Source organism: Staurois parvus, unplaced genomic scaffold (assembly GCF_062004578.1).
Source record: "Staurois parvus isolate SC_StPar_1 unplaced genomic scaffold, SC_StPar_1.0 ptg000154l, whole genome shotgun sequence".
Taxonomy (NCBI): Eukaryota; Metazoa; Chordata; class Amphibia; order Anura; family Ranidae; genus Staurois; species Staurois parvus.
This window is the reverse complement of record NW_028317950.1, coordinates 14,845,688-14,869,451: the sequence shown is the minus strand read 5'-3', so window position 1 is coordinate 14,869,451 and position 23,764 is coordinate 14,845,688. Positions and strand designations below refer to the sequence as shown.

General features: G+C 42.9%; 1 protein-coding gene across 3 annotated transcripts in view; it reads right to left on the bottom strand.

The window, feature by feature from the left end:
• Positions 1-11,308: 11,308 nt before the first annotated feature.
• AK8 (adenylate kinase 8) overlaps positions 11,309-23,764 on the bottom strand; it is a 197,794-nt gene continuing 185,338 nt past the window's right edge. For all 3 annotated transcript variants that reach the window (XM_089675084.1, XM_089675085.1, XM_089675086.1), the window contains 2 exons: positions 15,192-15,272; positions 11,309-11,768 (listed from right to left, as the gene is read on the bottom strand). In XM_089675084.1, the coding sequence (XP_089531210.1) occupies positions 11,513-11,768; positions 15,192-15,272 (337 nt within the window). In that variant the 3' untranslated portion in view covers positions 11,309-11,512. The remainder of the gene's footprint in view (positions 11,769-15,191; positions 15,273-23,764) is intronic.

The window sequence follows — 23,764 nt, the reverse complement described above, 5'->3', positions numbered from 1 at the left end:
GACTTTTTAAAGGCACAGTAACAGGTCTTTGAGAGCCAGAATTCTTGCTGTTTCTCAGGTGTTCAAATACTTATGTTCAGCAGTGCAAGACAAATAAATTCTTTAAAAATCATACAATGTGATTTCCTGAATTTGGTTTTTAAATTCTGTCTCTCAGAGTGGGAATGCACCTACAATGTGAATTTCAGACCCCTCCATGATTTCTAAGTGGGAGAACTTGCAAAATCGCGGGGTGTTCAAATACTTCTGTTCTTCACTGTATGTTTCCAGGTGTGATATAAGTAACTGCTCAACTCATGTTGAGTATGCTCACTGAGGGATTGTGAACAAAGTGGATTTGATTTCGTAGAGTTAAAAACACAGCAGCTAGGGGAATCTTCACACCGGTAAGTAACATTTTTAAACTTCCTGTACATAAAATAAATATTTTAACTGGAAAAATGTGTGATAGCAAGTTTAAATGTTTCGTTCAGTGCAACATCGTAGAGCAACCACCCCAGGGTGAATTCTGCCATGACATACATGAGCAGGTTGTCCTCCTGAAAGCTCACATCAGAGAGCTGAGGAGGAGAAAATTATAATAGTGAGGGGAATGGACAACCTTAAGAGGAGTCCTCTGCTCTCTGAGCAAGCAGGCAGTTTATAGGGTTGATTTGAAGGGTAAGGCAAGCCATAGATGATTTAATTCTCTTGTTGCAGGAAAGAAAATCATTCAATTCCCCCAAGAACAGTGTTGATGGGGAATCCCTTTTGCAGTGCTATTGTGTTCTGCCAGCATGGAGCCTTCCCGTCCGACAGAACACAATGATTAATACTAGTGGCTATAGCTGCTGGCAGTAATTGAATGTAAAAAATCTGACAGGCTGGTCGTACCCAAGTCAGTCGCCTGATGGATCAAATCTTGGCCAGTCTCTGCTGAGTTGGCAAAGATTTGATCCATCTGTGGCCAACTGAAGTCAGGATGATCAGATAGAAATCTGGGTTCCTGTGTAGCAGGGGCTCCCAAAAGAGAAACGCCAGTGCTATAATTAACAACGCACCTAAAAATGTATGCGAAGTTGGGTAAAGATCTACAGGTGGTAAACACTGAAGTGGCATCCCTAGACATCACTTCTAGCCCTAACAGCAGGGAAATTAGCCCATCTAGTAGGGCGATTCAGGAAGGCCTGAACAGATGGTGGTATTGGGAAATTCTATAATCAAGAGGTCTGATAAAGTAATTTGCCACCTGGACCGTCTCAGCCAACAGGTTATATGTCTCCCTTTTGCCAGGATTTGGTATGTGGTGGACTAGGTAGGCAGATTAGTGGGAGTGGTTGGCATGGCCAACTGTCTTGGTTGATGTTGGGACCAGTGACAAAATACAAGTCGAAAGATTCTTAAAGAAAAACTGGCTGCATATTGAAGGGAAGGACCTTCATGGTCATACTCTGACTGTGCCATAGGCAAAACAGCCAGCAGGAGCTTAGAACAGCCTTTTTCAACCAGGGTGCCACTAGCAGTCTTTTGGGTGATGTGGAATTCTGATTGAGAGAGGCTGTCAGATCCGACTATATTCCTGCTCCACCAAACTACTGGCACTGCAGGAGTTCAGTCGGAATACTAAAGTGAAAGCAGTGGAAGAGGGAGGCAGCTCTCTGAGTCCTGAGCTCTCCGCCTCCCCGTATAGGGCAGGACCCAGTGGGAATGCAGATACTGTATTGCAGTTTTTAAAAAGGCTGTGTGTGTACATGTGTGTATGTATATGTGTGTATGTACATATGTATTTATATACGTGTGTATGTATGAATGCTTTTGTACGGTTCCTTCATAATGGTGTCAAGGACTGCCACTCCTATGAAAAGCTATCCATGCTCGGATCGCTTTTCAGAGGAATTTGACAGGCAGTGAAGAAGCTATATGTTGTTTCTTCACCACCTGTTTTAACCCCCTAAATGCAGCATCAACACACTGCAACCGCAGAGCTGCCCCATTCACCTGGAGAAATATTTCCAGCCAAAGCATGTGTATGCCCCTGGCTGTTGCCACAGCAGCTAACGGGGAGCAGTTGGGGGCAGTAAAAATGCAGCTCAACCACATTTTTACTGTACCCCAACCTCACGTGTGAACGAGCCCTTGGTTCACATTTGTGCAGCTGCGTGTAGGGCAGCCCATTAATTTCAGTGGGCTTCCCTACCCACAGAGATACACAGAGAAAGAAGTCTCCAACCCCCCTTTTGTTTTCTGTACAACACCGAAAATGCACTGCATTTGCCAATGCATGGGGGTACCATTAAGAATTAATGACACCCCTGCGCATCTGTTAGAGAGCAGCCTGTTTGCAAGCTGGGAACAAATGCAATTTTATGCACATTCTCTGAGATGAAGTTATGTGAACGAACCTTAGACTGGGGTGCCTTGAGACTGAAATACTTTTCAAAGGTACCCTGACTGGAAAAAGCTTGAGAAACACTGGCTTAGAGAATGCATGGCTAAAGACCTGGTGTAGCAGGTAATGGATGGGCTGACTTTTCATTGGGGTTCAACCTATATGTATGCTGAAGATAATTTGTATGGAATGGGGTCTTCTGTGCTAAGGGAGATACAAGTCAGACTCTAATGGAGGTTGGAATTGGGGAGATTGGGGAAGGCTATGGCAGGCAGGGCCGAGACAGGGAGTGGGCACTAGGGTAAGCTGCCCTGGGCACTGTTGTATCATGTGAGGTGGGGGGACACCACGAGGAGATTGGGGGTTGGGGATTTGGGGGTGGCATAGGGTAACAATTGTTCTAGGAGGGAAAATTTGGGGAGGTGTGCTAGGAGTGGTGATTGAGGGGGATTTGTATTGGAAGGGGGAATGGCGAACAGGATTTGTGCTAGAAGGGGGGATATGGGGGTTTGTGCCAGAAAAGTTGATATGGTGCGGGGGATTTGTGCAAGTAGGGATGACTGGGGTCATTTGTGCTAGGAGGGGAAATCTGAGGGGGGGGATTTGTGCTAGGATGAAGGAAACAGCTTGAGAAACACTGGCTTAGAGAACTAAATGCATGGCTGAAGACCTGGTGTAGCAGGTAATGGATGGGCTGACTTTTCATTGGGGTTCAACCTATATGTATGCTGAAGATAATTTGTATGGAATAGGGTCTTCTGTGCTAGGGGAGATACAAGTCAGACTCTAATGGAGTTTGGAATTGGGGAGATTTGGGGGAGGGAATTTGTCCTGGGGGGGATTTGTCCTTAGAGAGGAAATGTGAAGTGTAGGGGGATTTGTGCTGGGGGTATATGGGTCAAGAGCGAGGATTTGGTCTGGGGGTGGGGGGGATTTTTGCTGACACATAACGCTCGTATATCTCCGGGGGGTGGGCACTATTTGGCATATTCACCCTGGGCACTAGATGACCTTGTCCCGGCACTGATGGCTGGTGATTCATGTTACAAACAATAGTGATTACAATACTATATGTGCAAAAAAAAAATATGTTGTTGAATACAAGTGCAAAATGTGGATGAAAGAGTTTGTTTACCAATGCGAGAAGTTCATTCTTCATGTGATTGCACGGGTAATATTCTTGGCTCTACTTTCTTTTAGAGAGACTGGAAAAAAGGAAAAAGGTGGTGGTGTCTGTCTGTGAGACGTGATCTAAAAGTGGGTGTGAAAAAGGACCTCGAGTAAAAAATAGATTCCGGTTGAGCACTGGTGGAGAGGTGGAGATTTTAATGTCATCCGCCTGCTTTTCCACCTCAGCCAATCTGAGAAACCCTTGCATTTATTGATGAAATACAAGGCTTCCTGTGAATGGCTGAGCAGGGAGCAGACGGGGAAGTCCCCTTTCTGCTGACGAAACACAGTGCTATATAATGTAGCTGATGCTATGCATATGTTAATGAAGAAAAATAATTCATTTGTAGTTGTTATGGGCAGCACATTGGCTAAATGATTAGCACCTCCGCCTGGCAGTACTAGGGGTCATTGGTTCAAATCCCAACCATGGCACCACCTGCCTGGAGTTTGCATGTTCTCCCTGTGCCTACGTGGGTTTCCCCCGGGTACTCCTGTTTCCTCCCACACGCCAAAGACATGCTGGTAGGTTAATTGGATCCTGTCTAAATTGGCCCTAGTATGTGTATGTATGAATGTGAGTTAGAGACCTTAGATTGTACACCCCTTGAGGGTTAGGGACTGATGTGAATGTACAATATATATATAAATTGATGGCACTATAGAAGTACCTAAGTAAATAAATAGTTGTTCGATAAAGTTCTTACAGAATGTCTCTAACTTACAAGACGACCTGAATGCACTGTTTGCACCTATGTGGAAAATGTAGGTTGAGTGTTGATAAATGTTAACCTATGCTTATGGGGGGCGAAAACATGCATGCATCATATATTCTATGACAGCTTAGTGAAGGATCTGAGTGTTCTGGTAGATCTGCAGTTTCTAAAGCTAACAGAATACTTTCTTGTACTAAAAGAGTTTTAGGGCCCTTTTACACAAACGTTCTGATCGGGTCCGCCTGCCCGTTTTTCATTCTTCTTTATGGAGCGGCAGGTGTAAACGGACATGTGTCTGTTTACACCCGCCAACATCCAATCTGCCCAGGGACGGACTGACAACTCATGGGGCCCCCGGGCAATAGGGGATCATGGGGCCCCTGTGTCCTTGTCCAAACTCAAAAAAGCCTATGAAAAATGTACCAGGGGCATCTCATGGGGCCCCCTACTCACCCCAGGCCCTCGGGCAGTGCCCGAGTTTCCAAATGGTCAGTCCGTCCCTGGATCCGCCAAAAAGGGATGGATGGGGATCCAATTCCCCTTCCATTTGATTGGATCCATTTTCATCCAACCACCCATTGAGGAGAGCGAGCAGTTCTGTGTCCGCTCTGCAGCAGCGGAGGGGACACAGAGCTGTCATCCGCGGGGATCAACGGAGAGATCCCCCGCTGAGCAAGCAAATCCATTAAACGGATCCATCCCGTCTAAAAGAGTCACTTTGGAGTCACTTTGGGTGGGGGGGCCCATGGAACCCAGCTCAATTTGGAGAGGTGGGGAGACCCCTGTCTCAGCTCCCCATATCCCTCTTATGTGTAAATCACTCTGTGCCTGTTAGCGGTACAGGGTGATCTGTCCTAATATTGAGGTGGGGGGTTGTTGATTCTTTAATGCCATGTGGTTGCATCCCATTGTTCTATTGTGTGTCTTGCTTGAGAGCAAACTATTATAGGATGTATGTGTTTATGTGTATTGGCTTGGTGGGGGGGTATCTCCAACAGCCTCCCTTCTGATGGGACTGCCTGTCGGTGTGTCTCTTGTTATTAAAGGTAGGTTGCCCTGCCCTGTGTCATTATGTAGGGAGGGGGGATTGTTCCCTTGAATGTATATATCTTGTATCTCTGTTAAAATAAAGTAGTCTATTTGCTGGTTTACTTCCAGACTGGTGTCGTCTAGTCTTGTTTGGTCGGCTGTGGTGTCTGTGGTCGGTGTTCGGACGGGGAGCGGTATCCTAATGGAAGTACCCAAGTGCAGTCTGGGAACAGTTCTGTTACAGAGAGACATAATTTTGCCCCTATACAAATCATTAGTAAGACCTTATCTGAAATATGTTCAGTTTGGGCACCAATTCACAAAAAGGATATTGGGGAACTGTAGAGAACGCGGAGAAAGGTAACATGGTTGGGGTCATGTATGGGCATGTGTGACTAGTGGTGAATTTCACCATCAAAGTTGTACTTGCCCACCATAAATTATGGTATGTATGTATTTACAAAATGTCCTTAACCACTTGAGCTTCGGAAGCCCCTTTATGACCAAGGCATTTGTTGCTGTTCAGCCCTGCTCTAGTTTAATTGGCAGTTGTGCAATACTATACCCAAATTAAATTTATATCATTTGTTTTCACATTAATAGTGCTATTTGATCACCACTGGGTTTTTTTTATTATTGTTATATGAACAAAAAAAGAGAAAATTTGGAACAAAAAAGCTATATTTTCTACTTTCTATTACAAAACATAGTCAATAAAAAAAATCTAATTTCTTTAGGCCTGGTTCACTCCTATGCATGTTGCAATCAGCTGCAGGAAAAAAGTATCTGACTCTTTAAAAAAGAATACAGCAGCTGAAAACACATAGATGTGAACGGTTCTCATAGGAAACCATGGTAAATGGACTGTAGTGAGTTTCTGCAAAACGCAAAAATCACTAAAAAACGCATAGGTATGAACCAGGCCAAAATGTATTCAGCTTCATGTCTTTGGAAAAAAAAAAAAAATTCCAATAAGCGTATATTTGTTTGAGTTAAAGTTATAGCTTATATAATCTATGGTATATACAGTATATTTACCAGTTGATCAATCCTGATGTACTGATGGCCTATCATTTCCTGAGGCCCTTAAAATGCCAGGACAGTACAAATATCACCCAAATAACCCCTTTTTGGAATGTTACAGTCTGAGGTATTAAGTAAGAGGCATGTCGAGTTTTTTGAAGTTGTACATTTGTACAATTGTCACAATTTCTTCATTTACCACAGACCTTTACGCCATGGCCAACATTCAGTACAATGCAAACCATGCCCACTTTTTGTGATGGCTACATTTACTTTTTCTTTGCAAAGAGGGCCCAACTTATGATCTTGCACACAGGACCGCAACATTCAGAAAACACCCCTGGGCTGAGGATTCTTCCTGTCCCCAGGTCAACATGACAACACTGAGCCAATCCCAAAGCACAAGTGCTGTCACATGGCACATTAAAGTGAACCTGTTACTTTGGCCTGCACACCCAAAGCTAACTCTTTGCAATTAAAATGCAAAAAAAGGCTTTACTATATATAGCTTTGTGAAAATGATGCCTTTTTGTAGCTATCAATATAACAAATGCAAACACATCTGTCAATATGCCTCAATAAGGTACCTTGTGTTATAAAACGTTTGATTTTTCTCTTTATTTTATGTTAGATAAGGGCCTAGCCTTTCCTTATGAAGCCCTCACAAGTGTCACAACTCTGTTTGACTTCTGTGGTCTCTACATTAATCACTGTATACGGGTGTTTCAGCATCAGTGCTATTGAAGAATATATGTAAATGAGTGTTTTTTGGAGGTTTTTGTCTTTCGATTATTTATATTTTTGAATACATTAGTATACAAAAATATACATAATTGAAAGACAGTACTAAGAGAGAGCCTTGTTTGTCCCCTCCAAAAACACTAATTTAAATATATTCCTCAATTATGTGCATCAAGCCTAGATACTATCTCGTTGAATTAGTGCTGACATCATCATTGTTTTATACATAGCCTGCGCAGAGAGCAGAGCTGTGGGTGGGAACCAGAAGCCTCACTACAGGCTGGCTGCAGACAACTACAAGAGGGGCGGAGACAAGACCAGTCACCCTGCACAAGGATAAAGAGCAGTCGTGAGCAGTCTTTATTACAGGAAGCTCCTGCACAGATGTAAAGTTTCACATTGGATTACAGCACAAATCTGGAAGAAATACACAAAGCACATCAAGATTCAAGGGAGAATACACGACTCTTGTATTTAGATTCCTTAAATACATTTTATGTGGGTTTGACCATGGTTGGTGTCTGTAGACACACAGAAAGGGTTCATGGCCCCTTCATGGTCTGCATGACCAATGGCTCTTTTTCTGAATGTTACACTAAAATGTAATATAAGAAACATTGTGGTTGTAAAGGCAGAATTGTATTCTATGCATGAAGCTTAAAAAAACTTTTTGTGCTGCTCCCTCCCTAATACTCATCTGTGCCCCCTCTCCATCCAGCAATGTGCACGAGAGCCTTGGCTGTCCCAGGACTCCCTTTACTCATTGGCTGAGGCACAGCAGTGAGAGCCATTGGCTCCCAATGCTGTCAATCACAGTCAGTAAGTCAATAAGGAAGGTGCGGGGCTCTGTGTGTCTTATGGATGCATAGAGCAGGGCTTAGGAGCGAGCATGCACCAGTGCCCCCATAGCAAGCAGATTATTTGTGGCCACTGGTCAAGAGAGAGTAGCCAGGAGAATCGATGGGGGACCTGATAAGAAGAAGATTGGGGCTGCTCTGTGCAATACCATTGCACAGAGCAGGTAAGAATAACGTTTGTTATTTTTAAAAAAAAGCTTTACAATCACTTTAAGAGATTTGAAGTGGAACATATTTGAGTAGGAAGGGTTAGAACAACTTTCAAGTGTTTATTTCCAAAGTGTCAGCTTTATGAGGACTGCCCCTGGGCTTCAGTAGGTGGACACATTAAGCATGCTTTTAGATACATTTATCTTGCATTTGTGCTGCTTCAAGTTGTTTTTGCATTTGCCCTGATTTGTATAGGAAGAAATGCAGTTCTCATGCAAACAATTGCTTGTGTACATAAGCCCTTGTATGTGTAGTGTCAGCAACTGTCAGACAGAATCATGAATAGGCACAGGTAAGCATGGGGGGGTACAATTCCAAAATAGATATCGCTAGTCCTTCACTACAATGTACAAACCTGTATATGAATCATCAATGTCAGTATTATTTAAGAAATATTATCTGTAAAGTAACAAGAATCCTCTACATGTCAGTATGATGGCACCATCCAGTGGATCATCCCTTTAAGTGAACTTCTGATGCAAAGTGAAGCAATGAGCTGCTTTTGTTTGCGGTAATTAAATGAATTGATCGCATGGCTGCAGAGGGAGAATAGTACAAGTGTATTAGCATGTTCTGTTAACGCTTCCGCTACTTATGCTGGGCCTGCAACAAAGCCAATGGGAGATGACCTCTGACCCCAGACTAGGAGTGAAGCACTATTCAATGCATGTCAATGAGCTAAAGAGGCAGCCAGACCCTCCCCTCCGAGGGCTCACATTATCCACACAGCCACTCGAGGGGAACTAACATAATGGAGAAGATCTGCACAGAGCGGACACAGGAAGAGAGATAGAATATTAATCAGTAAAATAAATGAAGCAGATGCACCTTCACTCCGGGAGGACTCAGCAGAGTGCTATGGAGTGTCTGCTCTATTATCAGGTAAGTAGAACTCTCTGTGCCAAATTCCACTTCATTTCTGTCCGGCAGATCGTTGTTCACATGTATCATCCAATTGCCTACTTGTCATACTCACACCATATCCAGTAGTCGATACAAGGTTTTAGTGAGTGAATTTACCTTCCCATCAGATCTCATATAAAAACCTGTGTAGTCCGCAGCTACAGACTCACTTTGGCTGCTGGTACCCAAACTCAGCACCAGTGGACACCAGGTCAAATATTTTTTAAAGGGTCAGTCCACCCAAACCTGATACTCCCATTTTTGGTGGATGCTGTGTAATTAAACCATCTGACAGCTTCTTCTATCTCTGGGACTGTATTGGTGAGATGTCTAGTTTCTGGGTCTGCACACCACCTGTGACCATTATGAGGTGCTCTCTGTTGGATTGTCTATTTTATGTTATGGAAAATGTAACCTGATGAGCCAGGCACTGACCCAGCCCATCAGGCTAAAATGTTACTTTTGGGTGGACTGGTGCTTTACAGCCAGAGCCACTGATTGGCCGGTTTTGTCTGAAGGTCACCCTTTGAAAGGAGGCACATGACCCATTCCTCACCACTGTGTTTGGGTATTATCAGTCAAAGAGGGCTTGGGGTTTCAGAGAGGTAAGTAGCACCCAGGCTCTCCTATCATTTCATAGAGTTTAAGGCCATATTTTAACCCCTTCATGTCCCAGTATAATTAAAACCTTCAGGTTCTGACCACATCTTTCCATTTTAGTGTATGTTAAAGTCTCTAACCTGGACTGTATTTAGACATCAAACTACATTAGGCACATTGGAATGTTGATGCCCATTTGTACAAGCTCCAACCCAATCAAGAGAAAAGAAAAATTATTTTATATTTTCTAAACTATAAAGACTTCTCTAAGCATCCCTCTTATTTATTCCTTCAGTAGCATTCTTGCTGAATTCAGCTACAAGTGCTCAGAAATGAACAGAGGAGAGAAACAAAAAAGGAAATTTAAATTCTTTCATGACCCCAATGAAAAAGTGTTATTAACCAGCCTTGCAACAAAGTTTGTAGTAAATATCGAGTCTTGTGCCCCTCTAACCTTGATGCCCTGAGCACTGGGGCCTAGTATGGTCTCATCTCATGCTCCCAGTGCAGTGACAGTTGCTAAGGTCCTAAAAATCATTTCATCTGCACTACAGGGTATTCAACAAGTGATCTGTTCTAAAACGGTCATTTCCTTGGCCTGGAGATGGTGACCATTCCCTCACTAGGTGGGGAGGCCAGAATTAGGATAAAATCCCTGGACAATGCACCTTCTCTAAAACTCCGCAGTGGCAGCTTCCAGAATCCGATCCCCACAGGTTTACTTTAGTGTAAATGAATACCTCCAAGTAACCATGACCCCTCTTGGTACCTCCTGATGATACTCCACCAGCTACAGCTCCTTGGAGATTTGATGCAAAACTGCACCTTCTGCCGGTTATTGCAGCTCATGCATCAACATAGAATGTGATTCTTGAGCAGAGTTTTATCTGTACAAATATCAAAAGCGTTTCCAATGTCAGACTATTACTACATAGTATGTTCTGTGGTAGGTTCATAATTCTTTTACAAGGGGATCATGCAAGAATTTAAATTTCTCATTTAATATTATAAATGTGTAGTTCCACCTGATTTTTAAAGTTTGGCCCCATGTATTGCTTCCTGCTGTCCCATCAATGCTTGGCCCATTTTTTTTTTTTCCCAAAGTTTTCATACCTTTAGGCTACTTGAAGCACTGCACTTCTGATGTACCTCGCCGTGGCGTGGAACCTCACATCCTCCTGCCTGTTGGTTCCTGGGATGTATGTGTCATCAATCCCAGAAGTCAATGGGCATCCCCCACTCTTTCTTCACACTGCACAGGTGCTAGATTGGCAGGTGCATGCTGGGTAGCCACCTGCATTGTATCCCGAAAGAAAGTGCAGCCGGGCTTCAGATGCCCACAGTGAAGATGGAAGAACACAGGGTCATAAGGGGCCAGTGAGTATCTTTAAAAAAACAAGGAAGACAAACAATTACATATGCAGCTTATGCCAATTTGCATGGCATAAGCTGCGACTGTCACGAAGGTGCTTTTAAAAAAAAAGAAACATTACTGTAACTCTGCTTTAAAATAATGCAACAAACCATCTTACACTTCGACCATAGGGAACCAGCTGACAATTTCTCGGTGTTTGACCAGCTTAAAATCTTTTACAAACACTTTGATAAATGAACCCTTGGACACGGCAATGATTCTGTGGTCTAAAGAAAGCATAAAACAAAAAAAACTGAAAATAAATCAAACACCGAGGTCGATCAAATAAAAGATTTAATTCTCATTTAAATGTATCTAATAGAACAGCGTCAGTTCATATTTGAGCTAGGTGTTCCACAATGGCACTGCTGAACTTAGTGAGTGCAGAGAATTGGCAGCCTTAGGTGGAATAAAAACACAACTTCTGGATCAGCGCTAGCTAATTTAAGCTAATAGGGAGTGCTGTATATGCTGCCAGTGATTAGGGAGACGGAGAGTCCCCCGGGAAGATCTTGGGAAGGGGGTTGACAATGTAGCTCTCAATGAACTCAAAGACTGTGTTTGGGTCTTGATCAGCGTTAACATGAATGACATCTTGATAAAATTCCTCCAGCTCCTCAGCATTAGCATGATACATGTCTAACCTCGCCTGAATAGTCTCCTCTGAGTCCTTCGGGTTCTGCTGAAGGCGATTGTGTACCTCTACTCTTGGGGCAGGCTTGTAGAGGCTGTGATACCTGCACAAATATACAACAATGACTTATGTCTCAAGATTACTGGTTTAATGTCATTATATATGTCAGTATCATTGAAACATTACCGGAAAATGTTGATGGTACTTTAACCTGTTTGATACTGAAGGATTGTTTGAGTGCAGAACAACTGCTGAGATTATAGGATATGCCACATGGAAAGTCTATTTACTCCATTCAGTGCAGGCTAATGGAAGCTGAGGGGTAGATTTACTAAAGCTGGTGCACACAGAATCTGGAGCAGCTGTGAATGGTAGCCAGTTAGCCTCTAACTTCAGCTTGTTCAATTAAGCTTTGTCAATAAAACCTGGAAGCTGATTGGTTTCTATGCAGAGTTGCACCAGATTTTGCACTCTCCAGCTTTAGTAAATAACCGCCTGAGCGAGAAAAGGAATACAGTGCAACTCTTGTGCAGCACTAATAAATAGGAAGCAGTGTCTGCATATGTAATGAGCGTAAATGCTTGCTCCTATGTGCATATACTGTATATTACCACAAATTATACAGAGTATAGGCTTCAAGCACATGGCTGTACAGCATGCAAAACCTGCCTCGTCAATTTCCTGGGACCCACAGCTGTCTCGTACAGTCACCCATTGAGATGAATTAGACGATGCAGCTGTACGAAGTAATGCATGTAATATGTTGGGGGTTGCACAAAGCACCTGCACAAGCATGGACATTTGCTCTGAATGCCTACCATCTGCGTTCATATGCCCGTGTGGGTGCTTTACGCAATCTCCAATACATAACAGTGTGCAACTGCATCTTCTAATGCAGTGGTCTCCAAACTGCGGCAAGGGCCAAATGTGGCCCTTTGCTAACCTATATCTGGTCCTTGGGGCACTATTCCTCTGACACCAACAGTGGGGCATAATTCCTGCCCTGACACCAATAATGGGGTATTATTCATCCCATTAATGGGGCACTGCTCCTCCTGTTTCTGACCACCAACCCGAGGCCATGCTTATTTTTGCCAATGCTGGGCCCAAGACATTTTCTACCCCCCACTGGCCACAATCTGCCCCCCCAAAAGTCTGAAGGACAGTAAACTGGCCCTTTGTTTGAAAAGTTTGGAGACCCCTGTTCTAATGGTTCTAAATGGGTGACTGTGTGTAGCAGGTGTGCTGTACAGCCCCTGTATGGCCATGTGAATGAAGCCAAACACTCTTCTAAATAAGACCCAATTGGAATCACTTTAAAACGGCTAAATACAATAGAGACACATCAAAACAAAAAGGTGTTTAGGCTACATTCACACCAGTGGTTTAGGCCGGTGAGAATAGTAGCGGTAGGAATCTTCTGATTCTTGCTACAGCTGCACTATGATTATGCTTTGCTAGGTGCCCCAGTAACATACCTAGTACATGTGTCATGGGGGGCATCCTATGAAAATTAAGATATTCTACAGTTTCCCTTAAAGGAAAGATATGATCCAAATCACGAAAACATAAATATTATTGTATATATTCTATACTTCCTGGCACTTTTCTAATATAGATCTAAACCCACTATAGCATATCACATCTAATGAGCTGGTTCAGTTCCCTTGGAACACAATCTTACATCAGGGCAGACATAAAACCACAAAAAAGGCCAACCTACTACAGTTTTCAATGGCGTTGGACAAAAGGATGCAATGGGCTCCTTTCATTAAAACTGATTGTATGCCATACTTAGGTAATCTGAAACATTTTTCCCAAATATCGCATGCCATGCTGAAAAATGGCAGTTCACTATCCCTTTATGCAGTGTTTATCTTAAAAACAAAAAATGTTCAGGAAATACCGCATGAAACAGCATTAAAGTCAATTCACTAAAGGAAATAAATGCATGCAATAAATAAGAAGTGGTGAGATTTAAATAATGTATATTATTTCAGCTGGTTGTCAAGGAGCTGGAACCTGCCAGCATCCTTAACAACCAGGAAATAGCTGGCTGTTAAGGAGCCAACACCTGCTGCACCCTTAACAACTATGACTCATCTGCTGTCAGCAGAATGTAAACAAAAGATCTGGCATTTAAAAAAAAAAAAAAAAAAAAAGCGCGCCCCCAATCCATACCAGGCTCTCCAGGTCTGGTATGGATTTTGAGGTGGACCCCACACCAAAATTTCTTTAAAAATTGGATTGCCCCATCCCCCAATTCAGACCCTTATCCGAGCATGCAGCCCAGCAGGCCAGGATATGGGGGGACGACAAGTGAGAGCCCCCTACTCCTGAACCAGGCCACATGCCCTCAACATGGCGGGGGGAGACAAGGACCTCTTCCCAACCGGACCCGGTGGTTGTGGGGGAACTGAGGGTGAATGATCAGAATCTGGAAGTCTCCTTTAACAAGGATCTTGCCCCCCCCCATGTAAATGAATAAAAAAATGTGCAAAGTAAATCAAACACAGAGACAGATTTTGACGAGTTCTTTATAAAAAAAAAAAAAAAAAAGCCAAGGTGCTTTGGGTAGGGAGTTTCCCCAAAGCATCCCCCCCATGTAGAGGCTATGTGGCCTGGTATGGTTCGGGGGGGGGGGGGCAATTGGAGTGCCTGTCTCCCTCTTTCCTTGCCTGCTGGGCTCCATGCTCAGATAAGGGTCCGGTATGAATTTTGAAGGCGGCCCACACTTTTTTTTTTTTTTTTTACAATTTACCAGTTTATACCAGACCTGAAAGGCTTTGTATGAATTGAGGGGGACAGTTTACATGTTTTAATCCTGGCTCTTCTTTTGTTTACATTCTGCCGTCAGTGGGAAATCCCGCTGCAAGCAGAGGAGTCATAACGCCATTTACTGGTTAAGGACATTGGTGTTAAATTACTGCTGGTTTTCACTACTAAAATACCGCATCACTTCAAAAAAATAGCTCATGAGGTATTTTAGTAGTTTTTTTTAGTGAATTCCAAAACAAAAAGTTTGAAAAACGCTAACAGGTATTTTACCACAGATCTTAAAGTGGTACATATCGCTTTTTTGAATGGAACCCAATAGGAGATAACTGGCCCATCTGGCAAATAAAAGATAAACCAGATTCTCCCCCTACAAGCCAAAAATCTGTACCTTTAGTAAAACGTAATAGAGGGTCATGCAGATCTCTAAATGGGATTAACAGAGATTTCCTAACAATTATATATCAAAATCAAGTTTTTACTGGTTTATTACAGTACTAAAAATCAATTCTTAACTGTAGCTCTTCAGTAAATACAGGAAAATTTAAATATTTCTTTTTCCCCTGGTAAAAGCTGCTGTGATTTAATGGGTAAAATTCTGAAAGCGGCCATTGGCGGGAACATTAATCCATGGCTTGTCGGCCAGACGCTGCTTATGTCAGGTCTTGTACAAACGCATTATAATCAGTGCAAATGTTGTTGTGTGGATCGATGTGATGAGACTATCTCAAAACAATAACTGTCAACCAACCTCTCTCCAGAGACCGGATCTGTCATACGCAAAGACAGACGCTCCACAGCAACATCGTCTGGGATATCCAGGAAGAAAACCCTGCCGGGAGACACATGAAGGGATGTGATTAGTGCAGTGAGATCTATATGCTGGAAAACACAGGGCTGAAGGAATGAATGAGACAGAGGATGAGCCCGATGCTGAGACAGAGAGAGAATGATATCTAAGAGAAAGCTATAGCACAAGAGGCAGCGTGAGACAGGAACACAGCTCAATCACCGTCTGCTAGGATTCCAGGACCTGGGACAGCGCACTGCCACTCATACTGTACAGCTGTGCTCACAGGGCCTGTTCAAGGATATAGTGCTAAAAGCATTGCAATCAATCACACTGCAGTATAGTATAGTAGGAGGTTTGAAAGACATTTTCTGATTCGCTGATTTGTTTTTCAAACATTTTCACTGCTCTTTTTACTATTATTGTTAGGATGATTTCCTACACAGACAAGTATACAGAGAGACAAAATGAGGGAGGAACACACATAGAGTGATAAAAAGAGGACGGTTATTTAGGCTGCCCATACATGGATCAAAATTCATCCGGTTCAGCAGGGACTGGCCAAATTTCGATACATGTATGGGTACTGTGATTGAATCAGGTCAGTTTTTTTCGTTCACCCTCTGACTAATGTAAGGTCAGCTTTAATCTTACTGGCTTGGATAGATAGATAGATAGATAGATAGATAGATAGATAGATAGATAGATAGATAGATCTAGTCCCAAAGCAGCCCCCCACACCAGTTTTAAAGGAAACCTTCCCAAAATTAAAAAAAATTCTGGATTAACATTTACTGAATGATATATACACTACTTGGTAAAAGATTAAAAAATAAACCTAAAGTTAAGCATTGCTAAATTTGAAACCGCCCAATTGCACTAATGCCCATTTCCGTCTTCTAACATTCCTAATCCCTGCAGCCGAAGAAATGTTAGAACAAAGTTGGTGGTCCTCCTTACCCACTTCTACCTTAGTTAAGAACAAGATGATGTGGTATATGACCAATGAAAAACTCTGCCATTCTTCACAATAAAACCCATACATTTGAGAAAATCTAATCGTGTCATATCTCCTATGAGACTTTGATAAGTCCTTGTTACATGTATGATCTAATTACATGCTCATATTGATGTCCACTCTCTTAATCCTCGTTCCTGACTACCTCTCTGGCCTTTTCCTTCTTTTCTCTTTTCCCTTTTACTTATCCTCGACCTTCACTTCTACATCCTGATAGTAGAAAGACGGATATACCTTAAAAATTATTCTGTATTGCTCTATATTATTATTGATAATATAATCTTTATTATCATACATCATAATTCTATGTGATTTGTATTAATACCGTTTTAAGATCTTGTGTGATTCTTTAATTTTTCATTAAAAATGTACAGTTATTGTTTGAATTTACCATATTGACATATATTACCTTATTCTTCTGTATACTGTGAATCTTCTCACTCATCATGTAACTGCAAGTTACTTTTTCTTTTTTTATGTCAATAATCAATAAAAAGTTATTGAAAAATAAAATAAAGGAAACCTCCTATGTGAGAAATGTACAGGCTGTCATTGCAAATTTCCTTTTAAATACTGCATTGCTCAAATAAATGAAAGGAAGACTTTGAAAACACATCAGATCTCAATGGGGAAAACTATCATGCTGGATATCTATACTGATGTGGACTGGGCAATGTGTTAGGAACATAAGGATGCCCAAAAGAAAATGATCAACCTACAGAGGACTGAATTCAAAGCCACCCCGAAAATTAAAGTGAAAAAATGATGCAGCTGGTAGTCCATTTTGCTGAAATTTCATTGCAGCAAGTCAAAATGGTAGTCAGTAGTTTGTTTGGCCCCCTTGTGCTTGTATGCATGCCTGACAACGTCGGGGCATACTCCTAATGAGACCACAGATGGTGTCACGGGGTATTTCCTCCCAGATCTGGACCAGGGTATCACTGAGCTCCTGGACAGTCTGAGGTGCAACCTGGTGGCGTCGGATGGACTGAAACATGATATCTCAGAGATGTTCTATTGGATTTAGGTCAGGCGAGCGTGGGGGCCATTCAATGGTATTAATTCCCTCATCCTCCAGGAACTGTCTGCATACTCTCACCACTTGAGGCCAGGCATTGTCATGCACCAGGAGGAACCCAGGACCCACTGCACCAGCGTAGGGTCTGACAATGGATCCAAGGATTCCATCCCCCTACCTAATGGCAGTCAGGGTGCCATTGTCTAGCCTGTAGAGGTCTGAACATCCCTTCATGGATATGCATCCCCAGACCATCAGTGACCCACCACCAAAACAGTCATGCTGAAAGATGTTACAGGCATCATAACTTTCTCCACAGCTTCTCCAGACCCTTTCATGTCTGTCACATGTGCTCAGGGTGAACCTGCTCTCATCTGTGAAAAGCACAGGATGCCAGTGGTGGACCTGCCAATTCTGGTGTTCAATGGCAAATGCCAATCGAGCTCTATGGTGCCAGGCAGTGAGCACAGGGCCCACTAGAGGATATCAGGCCCTCAGGTCACCCTCATGAAGTCTGTTTCTGATTGTTTGGTCAGAGACATTCATATCAGTGGCCTGCTGGAGGCCATTTTGTAGGGCTCTGGCAGTGCTTACCTGTTCCTCCTTGCACAAAGATGCACATACTGCTCCTGCTGATGGGTTAACATCCCTGTCCAGCTCTCATAGAGTAACTGCCTTTCTCCTAGAATCTCCTCCATGCTCTTGGTTCTGGCCTTCTGGCAATGGCACATATTGATGTGCCATCCTGGAGGAGTTGGACTGCCTGTGCAACCTCTGTAGGGTCCAGGTATCGCCTCATGCTACCTGTAGTGACACTGACCCTAGCCAAATGCAAAACTAATGAAAACAGTCAGAAAAGATGAGTAGGGAAAAAATGTCAGTGGCCTCCACCTGTAAAACCATTCCTGTTTTGGGGGTCGTCTCTCCTCTCATTGTTCCCCATCTAGTGCACCTGTTTTTTTTGTAATTTCATTAACACCAAAGCAGCTTAAACTGATTAACAACCCCCTCTGCTACTTAACTGACCAGATCAATATCCCAGGAGTTTCATTGGCTTGATGCCATACTCTGATTAAAAAGTGTTCCTTGAATTTTTTTTTGAGAAGTATAGTTGCCTGTTTCTCCTGTAAATTTCTTTTCACTCCAGACAGAGGGCAGCAGAAGTGGAAGTATGGGTGAAATGAAAAAGGTCATATATGCCTATATATGTTACCAGCATTAACACGTCAGCCCCCCCAAGTTGCCCTGTAACATAGGTATATTGCATATTGAATTGGTGGGCTGATCTGTTTTTATTGTACTTTAACAGGGTGACAACTCTTTCTGCACTGGAATCATACAGCAGTGTTGTCCTTTTGTGTAAAGGATAGTCTTAGATGACCAGGTTGTTTTAGATTAGAAAAAAGAACTAACATACTGAAGTCCAATTCCAGATAATACTTTTTAAGCAGCTACATTTGCAGTTTTAAACTCTAGGAAATACTTTTTTTTTACAAGATGATTGTTGTAGGCACCCCTGGCTTTTAAATTGTGCCAACCTCTGTAACTGTCACTTATGCTGGACAGCTCGGTCTGCATGGAGGAATATGGAAAAAAAGTATAAACTAAAAAAGGAATTTGTACACTGACTGCTATCATTGAAGGTATTAACCCCATACAAGAATACAAACATATAATAGGCTTTTAAGTGAACCTGTTGCTTTGCATTTCATTTAAACTTGACCTCCATGTAGATCCTAAGGCCCCATTCACATGAAGTGATTAGCTGCATGCCCTGTGCAGGGCTGTCTTTTTATTAGCACGGGGATGCATAAGTGCTGTGCACATCCCTGCACTAGCATCCCATTGTTTTCTTTTAGGATGTGTGAATAACACCAATGCAGGTTTGGGTGGGTGTGGGTCCCCAAACTTGTCCTGTATGAGTCAGCCACGTGTCCCAATAGACAACAATGAGATGCTGGCATGGTGCCGGTAAAAGATGGCACTTCATGGGGCAATCAGCTAATTGCCCTGGGTGAAAGGGGCCTAGTTGCATAGTTACTTGAACCAATGTAAGTATTCATATCTCATATCTGAGGGACCAATGAGGAAGCAGAGAATTCCTGTAGTAGTTGGCACTGCTACAGTGATAGATGTGATCTTCTGGGTTCTTCTGGACCCTGCTATCCTACTGCCCACAAAACACAGGGGCTCACCGGCTTGGCACTACCACTGCACAAAGAATGTCTTGTATATTTTCAATGAACTCAAGGCATTCTTTGATTGGATGAGGTAGAGATTGTGACATCACCACCTTACCTTTCCAATTCATCCAATCAGAGAACATCTTGAATTCATGGAAAAAAAATACAAGGCATTCCATAAATGGCAGCAGTGCCAAGGGAGGAAGTATCACTGTGGTAGAACTTACTACTACAGTGATTCTCCACTTCCCCAGCGGTTCCAAGCTGAACCAATGTAACCATGCAATAAAAACCATACCTGGAGTTTAGGGTAGTGGTATTTATTTACTTTGGCTCCCTTGAATGAAGTATCTATAGGTTTTTCTTCTCCTGCTGTTAATTGGGTGTTGCTTAACATAAAAGTCTTCAGATTTCTCCGCAGGAACTGCTACTCTCCCAAGGGTCCTGTTACCTGCACTATGCTTGCAAGGCATTTCCAGCAGGCATTTTGTTCTGCACCTACAGGACCTCTTTTCTGTAAAGATCACCCATGGCAACCAAGTGGTAAAGGCTTGAAAGTTAAAGAGAAGCACAAAGGGGTGGGGGTCGGGGAAATGAAGTAATTAAGTATAATAAAGAAAATGAAATCTGCCCAGAAAATATGTAAGAAACAGAACCTCAATATAAAAAACAAATCAGTTTTTTTTTCAACCAGACCATCTAAACGGCGTTTTACAAAATAACTATTCCGTTTAACTGCACCCGGTTCATCTGTTAATCGTGGTTACAGGATTCTCCCCCCCCCCAAAAAAAAAGTCCCCAGGACAGATCTAATCATTTCAACAATCAAGTGTGTAAATGTAATTTTTTTTTCATAAATAAAAAGGGTCCTGAATATTTTATGCATGTTTGTCACAAAACAGAAATAATAACGACAATACTGAGCTATTAGAATTAATATTTATGCTCGGCGGCATGAAAAATTCATAGGGACAGAGAGTGGAGGAGAGGGTGGGGGGCAGAGGAGGCGGAGGCGGAGTGTTAGATGAGCGCTGAGGAAGGGAGGGGGCTAGAACAAGACTTAATATACATTGGGCTATGTTTACTGGCTGTCTTGATGTTTAAAGATAGTTTGACAAGACCGGGTAGGTATCTGTCAGTCACCCTTTGAATGGGGAGATGGAGGGGGGGGGGGGCGACCTGCTACTGTTGACAGCCCACAGATTGAGTTTCCAACACAGATGTTAAAAAAAAAATCCTTAAAGGACCCCCCCTTCCCCTGGATTCTTTTTCCTTATTTCATAGCCCGAGGCTGACTGTACAAGCACGCTCGTTCCATCTCCCCTTCCATCAGCTGAAATTAAGGAATTAATGAGCGCGATATAGACTTTACAGCGGGCCCATGGAATGTTTACGACTTATTAAATTATAATGCGGGTGGCTGTATAATTTATCAGCCAATTAAAGGAAGTGTTAGTTGATTTGATGGAATGAGGACCTACAAAATGCATTTAACTAATAGAGAACCGCGGGCTGGCTTCCGATGGGCTCTGAGCCTCTCGGATTACGCGGCTAATTGCCTGACTTTATGGGGCTGTCACCGATAGCCATGCATATTTTATGGCTTTCAAATACTTCAATTGTGTGTGTTCGTGTTGCTGCTGTAATATGTAGAAGCCTGGCCAAACTTCGGTGTAGTTAAAGTGCTCTTTGCGTGGTAGGCTGGCCAATCGGGGGGAGGAGGGGTACGACATAGCGAACCCTCTGCTCTTCATTAAGGTGGAGAGGTAACACGAAGCCTTAGTGTTAAATGTCACTCTGCAATTACATGATTAAAGGCAACAGCATACGATAGTATTTTGTTTTACATCTAGCTGACACTCATTGTGAGAGATGGCTTTACGGGGTTGGGAGGAGGGATGCAAATTTTTACAGAAACCATCGGTATTTAAAGTAAACCTGTTCCAAGCGTGGGCAACTCAAGCTGGTCATGTGATGAAAAATGCAATGACAGATGTTACTTTCACAGAATTCATCACACAGCAGATCCAGAGATATCCAGCTGAAATTACAGTATATGCAATTTTTCAACTTTTATAGAAATAACACAACTTGGTTTTACCCCTTCCTGCCTCCCAAGATTTCCAACTGGTCAGCAAGGCCGCCTGTCAGGTAGGCTGGGAAGGACCACGGCACGGAGCCAAACTTGACTGTTAGGCCTCATTTGCACTTGCTTCAAAATGTGGCACTGAATACGTTTTCTTAAAGCACTCTGAATGCCAATCAAAGCACCTGTCACTAAATAAAATGGTAAGCTTACAGTCCTGTTTACATGTTGCTTTGCTTCAAACAGTATACCCCATGTGGCTTTCTTGGTGCTTCAAAGCATCTCCAAAGCCTCTATAGAAGTCTATGACAAAGCTCACTTACAGCACCCGCAGCTTTTGAGAGGCTGTTATTCAGCTTTAGCTTCACGTTGTTTTGGAGGTATGAGATATCCTAGGATGCACTGGGAAACCAATAAGCAAACCAGAAAGACATAATCAGAAGTCACTTCCATATAATGTGTATATATTCTGGGAGTGTCTAGTGAAGACATCACATGTACAGCATGGAGCAGCGGGAAGGTTAGCAGAGTCCGGACTGGAGCAGAGCAACTAACAGACGGCACACGTGGTGTGCAGCATGGGAACACAATAGCGAAACGTTCAAGGGGACTGGAGAGAGGACTGAGTGGCAGAGAAACAGCAAAGCAGGAGAAACTAGCAATGTCACACGTGCTGTCAATATTGGGAGCAACATAGCAGGAGGTGATCAGGGGCCAAACAGAAAGGAGGATCAGCAAACCAGAGAATCAGCAAAGCTGGGGTTACTACTGAGTGGGGGATCAGCAGAGCTGGGGGTTACTACTGAGTGGGGGGATCAGCAGAGCTGGGGGTTACTACTGAGTGGGGGGATCACCAGAGCTGGGGGTACTACTGAGCGGGTATTCAGCAGAGCTGGGGGTTACCACTGAGTGGGGGATCAGCAGAGTTGGGGGTTACTACTGGGTGGGGGGATCAGCAGAGTTGGGGGTTACTACTGAGAGGGGGGATCAGCAGAGCTGGGGGTTACCACTGAATAAGGGATCAGCAGAGTTGGGGGTTACTAGTGAGTGGGGGTATCAGCAGAGCTGGGAGTACTACGGAGCGGGTATTCAGCAGAGCTGGGGGTTACCACTGAGTGGGGAATCAACAGAGTTGGGGGTTACTACTGAGTGGGGGATTAGAAGAGCTGGGGGTTACTACTCAGCAGGGGATCAGCAAAGCTAAGGCTACTACTGAGCAGGGGATCTACTGACCGAGGGTACTAATAAGTTGGGGATCTGCTAAATGATAGTACTAATGAGCTGGGGATCTGCTGAACTGGGCAACACAGTAGATAAGTGTTTAGCAATTCCGCCAAGCAGCTCTAATGTCGCTAGTTGGAATCCCAACCACGCTGCTACCTGCCTGGAATTTGCATGTTCTCCCTATGCCTGCATGGGCATAACAGAAAATCGAGTATCAAGCTGCTCGTCCCCAACATAATTGTAAATAAAGAATCCCCCTATGGGACATTAATGCCGCAACCATATCATTACACCTATACTCAAAAAGAACTTTTTTTAAAACATAGACTTTATTACATTGACATATTTATGAAAGATACATTATCTTTAAAAACATTGGCTCTGACAGATATTGCAAGGATATTTCCTTCACATTATAACAAAATTCCCAAAAGTTACCCCAACGCATTTTGATCATTCCCCAAAAGTTACTTATGCCTGCATGGGTTTTCTCGAGATACTCCAGTCCCCTCCTACACTCCAAAGACATGCTGGTAGGTAATTGGCTCCTATCTATGTATGCATGAATGTGAGTTAGGAACCTTAGACTGTAAGCTCCTTGAGGGTTGGGGACTGATGTGAATGTACAATATATATGTAAAGCGCTGTGTAACTTGACAGCGCTATATAAGTACCTGTAATAAATAAATAAACGGGTACTAATGAGCTGGGGACCTGCTGAGTGGGGGTACTACTGAGCTGGGGTTCTACTGGACCCCTGTAAAACAAATTGAAAATCAACACACACATAGGGCATTTTCCAAGCTTCAAAAAAGCATCACCAACATCATCCAAAAAAATATGTTGAAACAATAAACACTTTAATGTGTGTTAAAGTCAAAGCAAGTGTAAATGAGCCCTTAGACTTTGTTCACATGGGCAGACTTTCAGGAAAAAACACAGCTTAATGAATGTTTGTGCACACAAACTATATAATACTCAAGTTTTTGGTAAAATATAAAATAT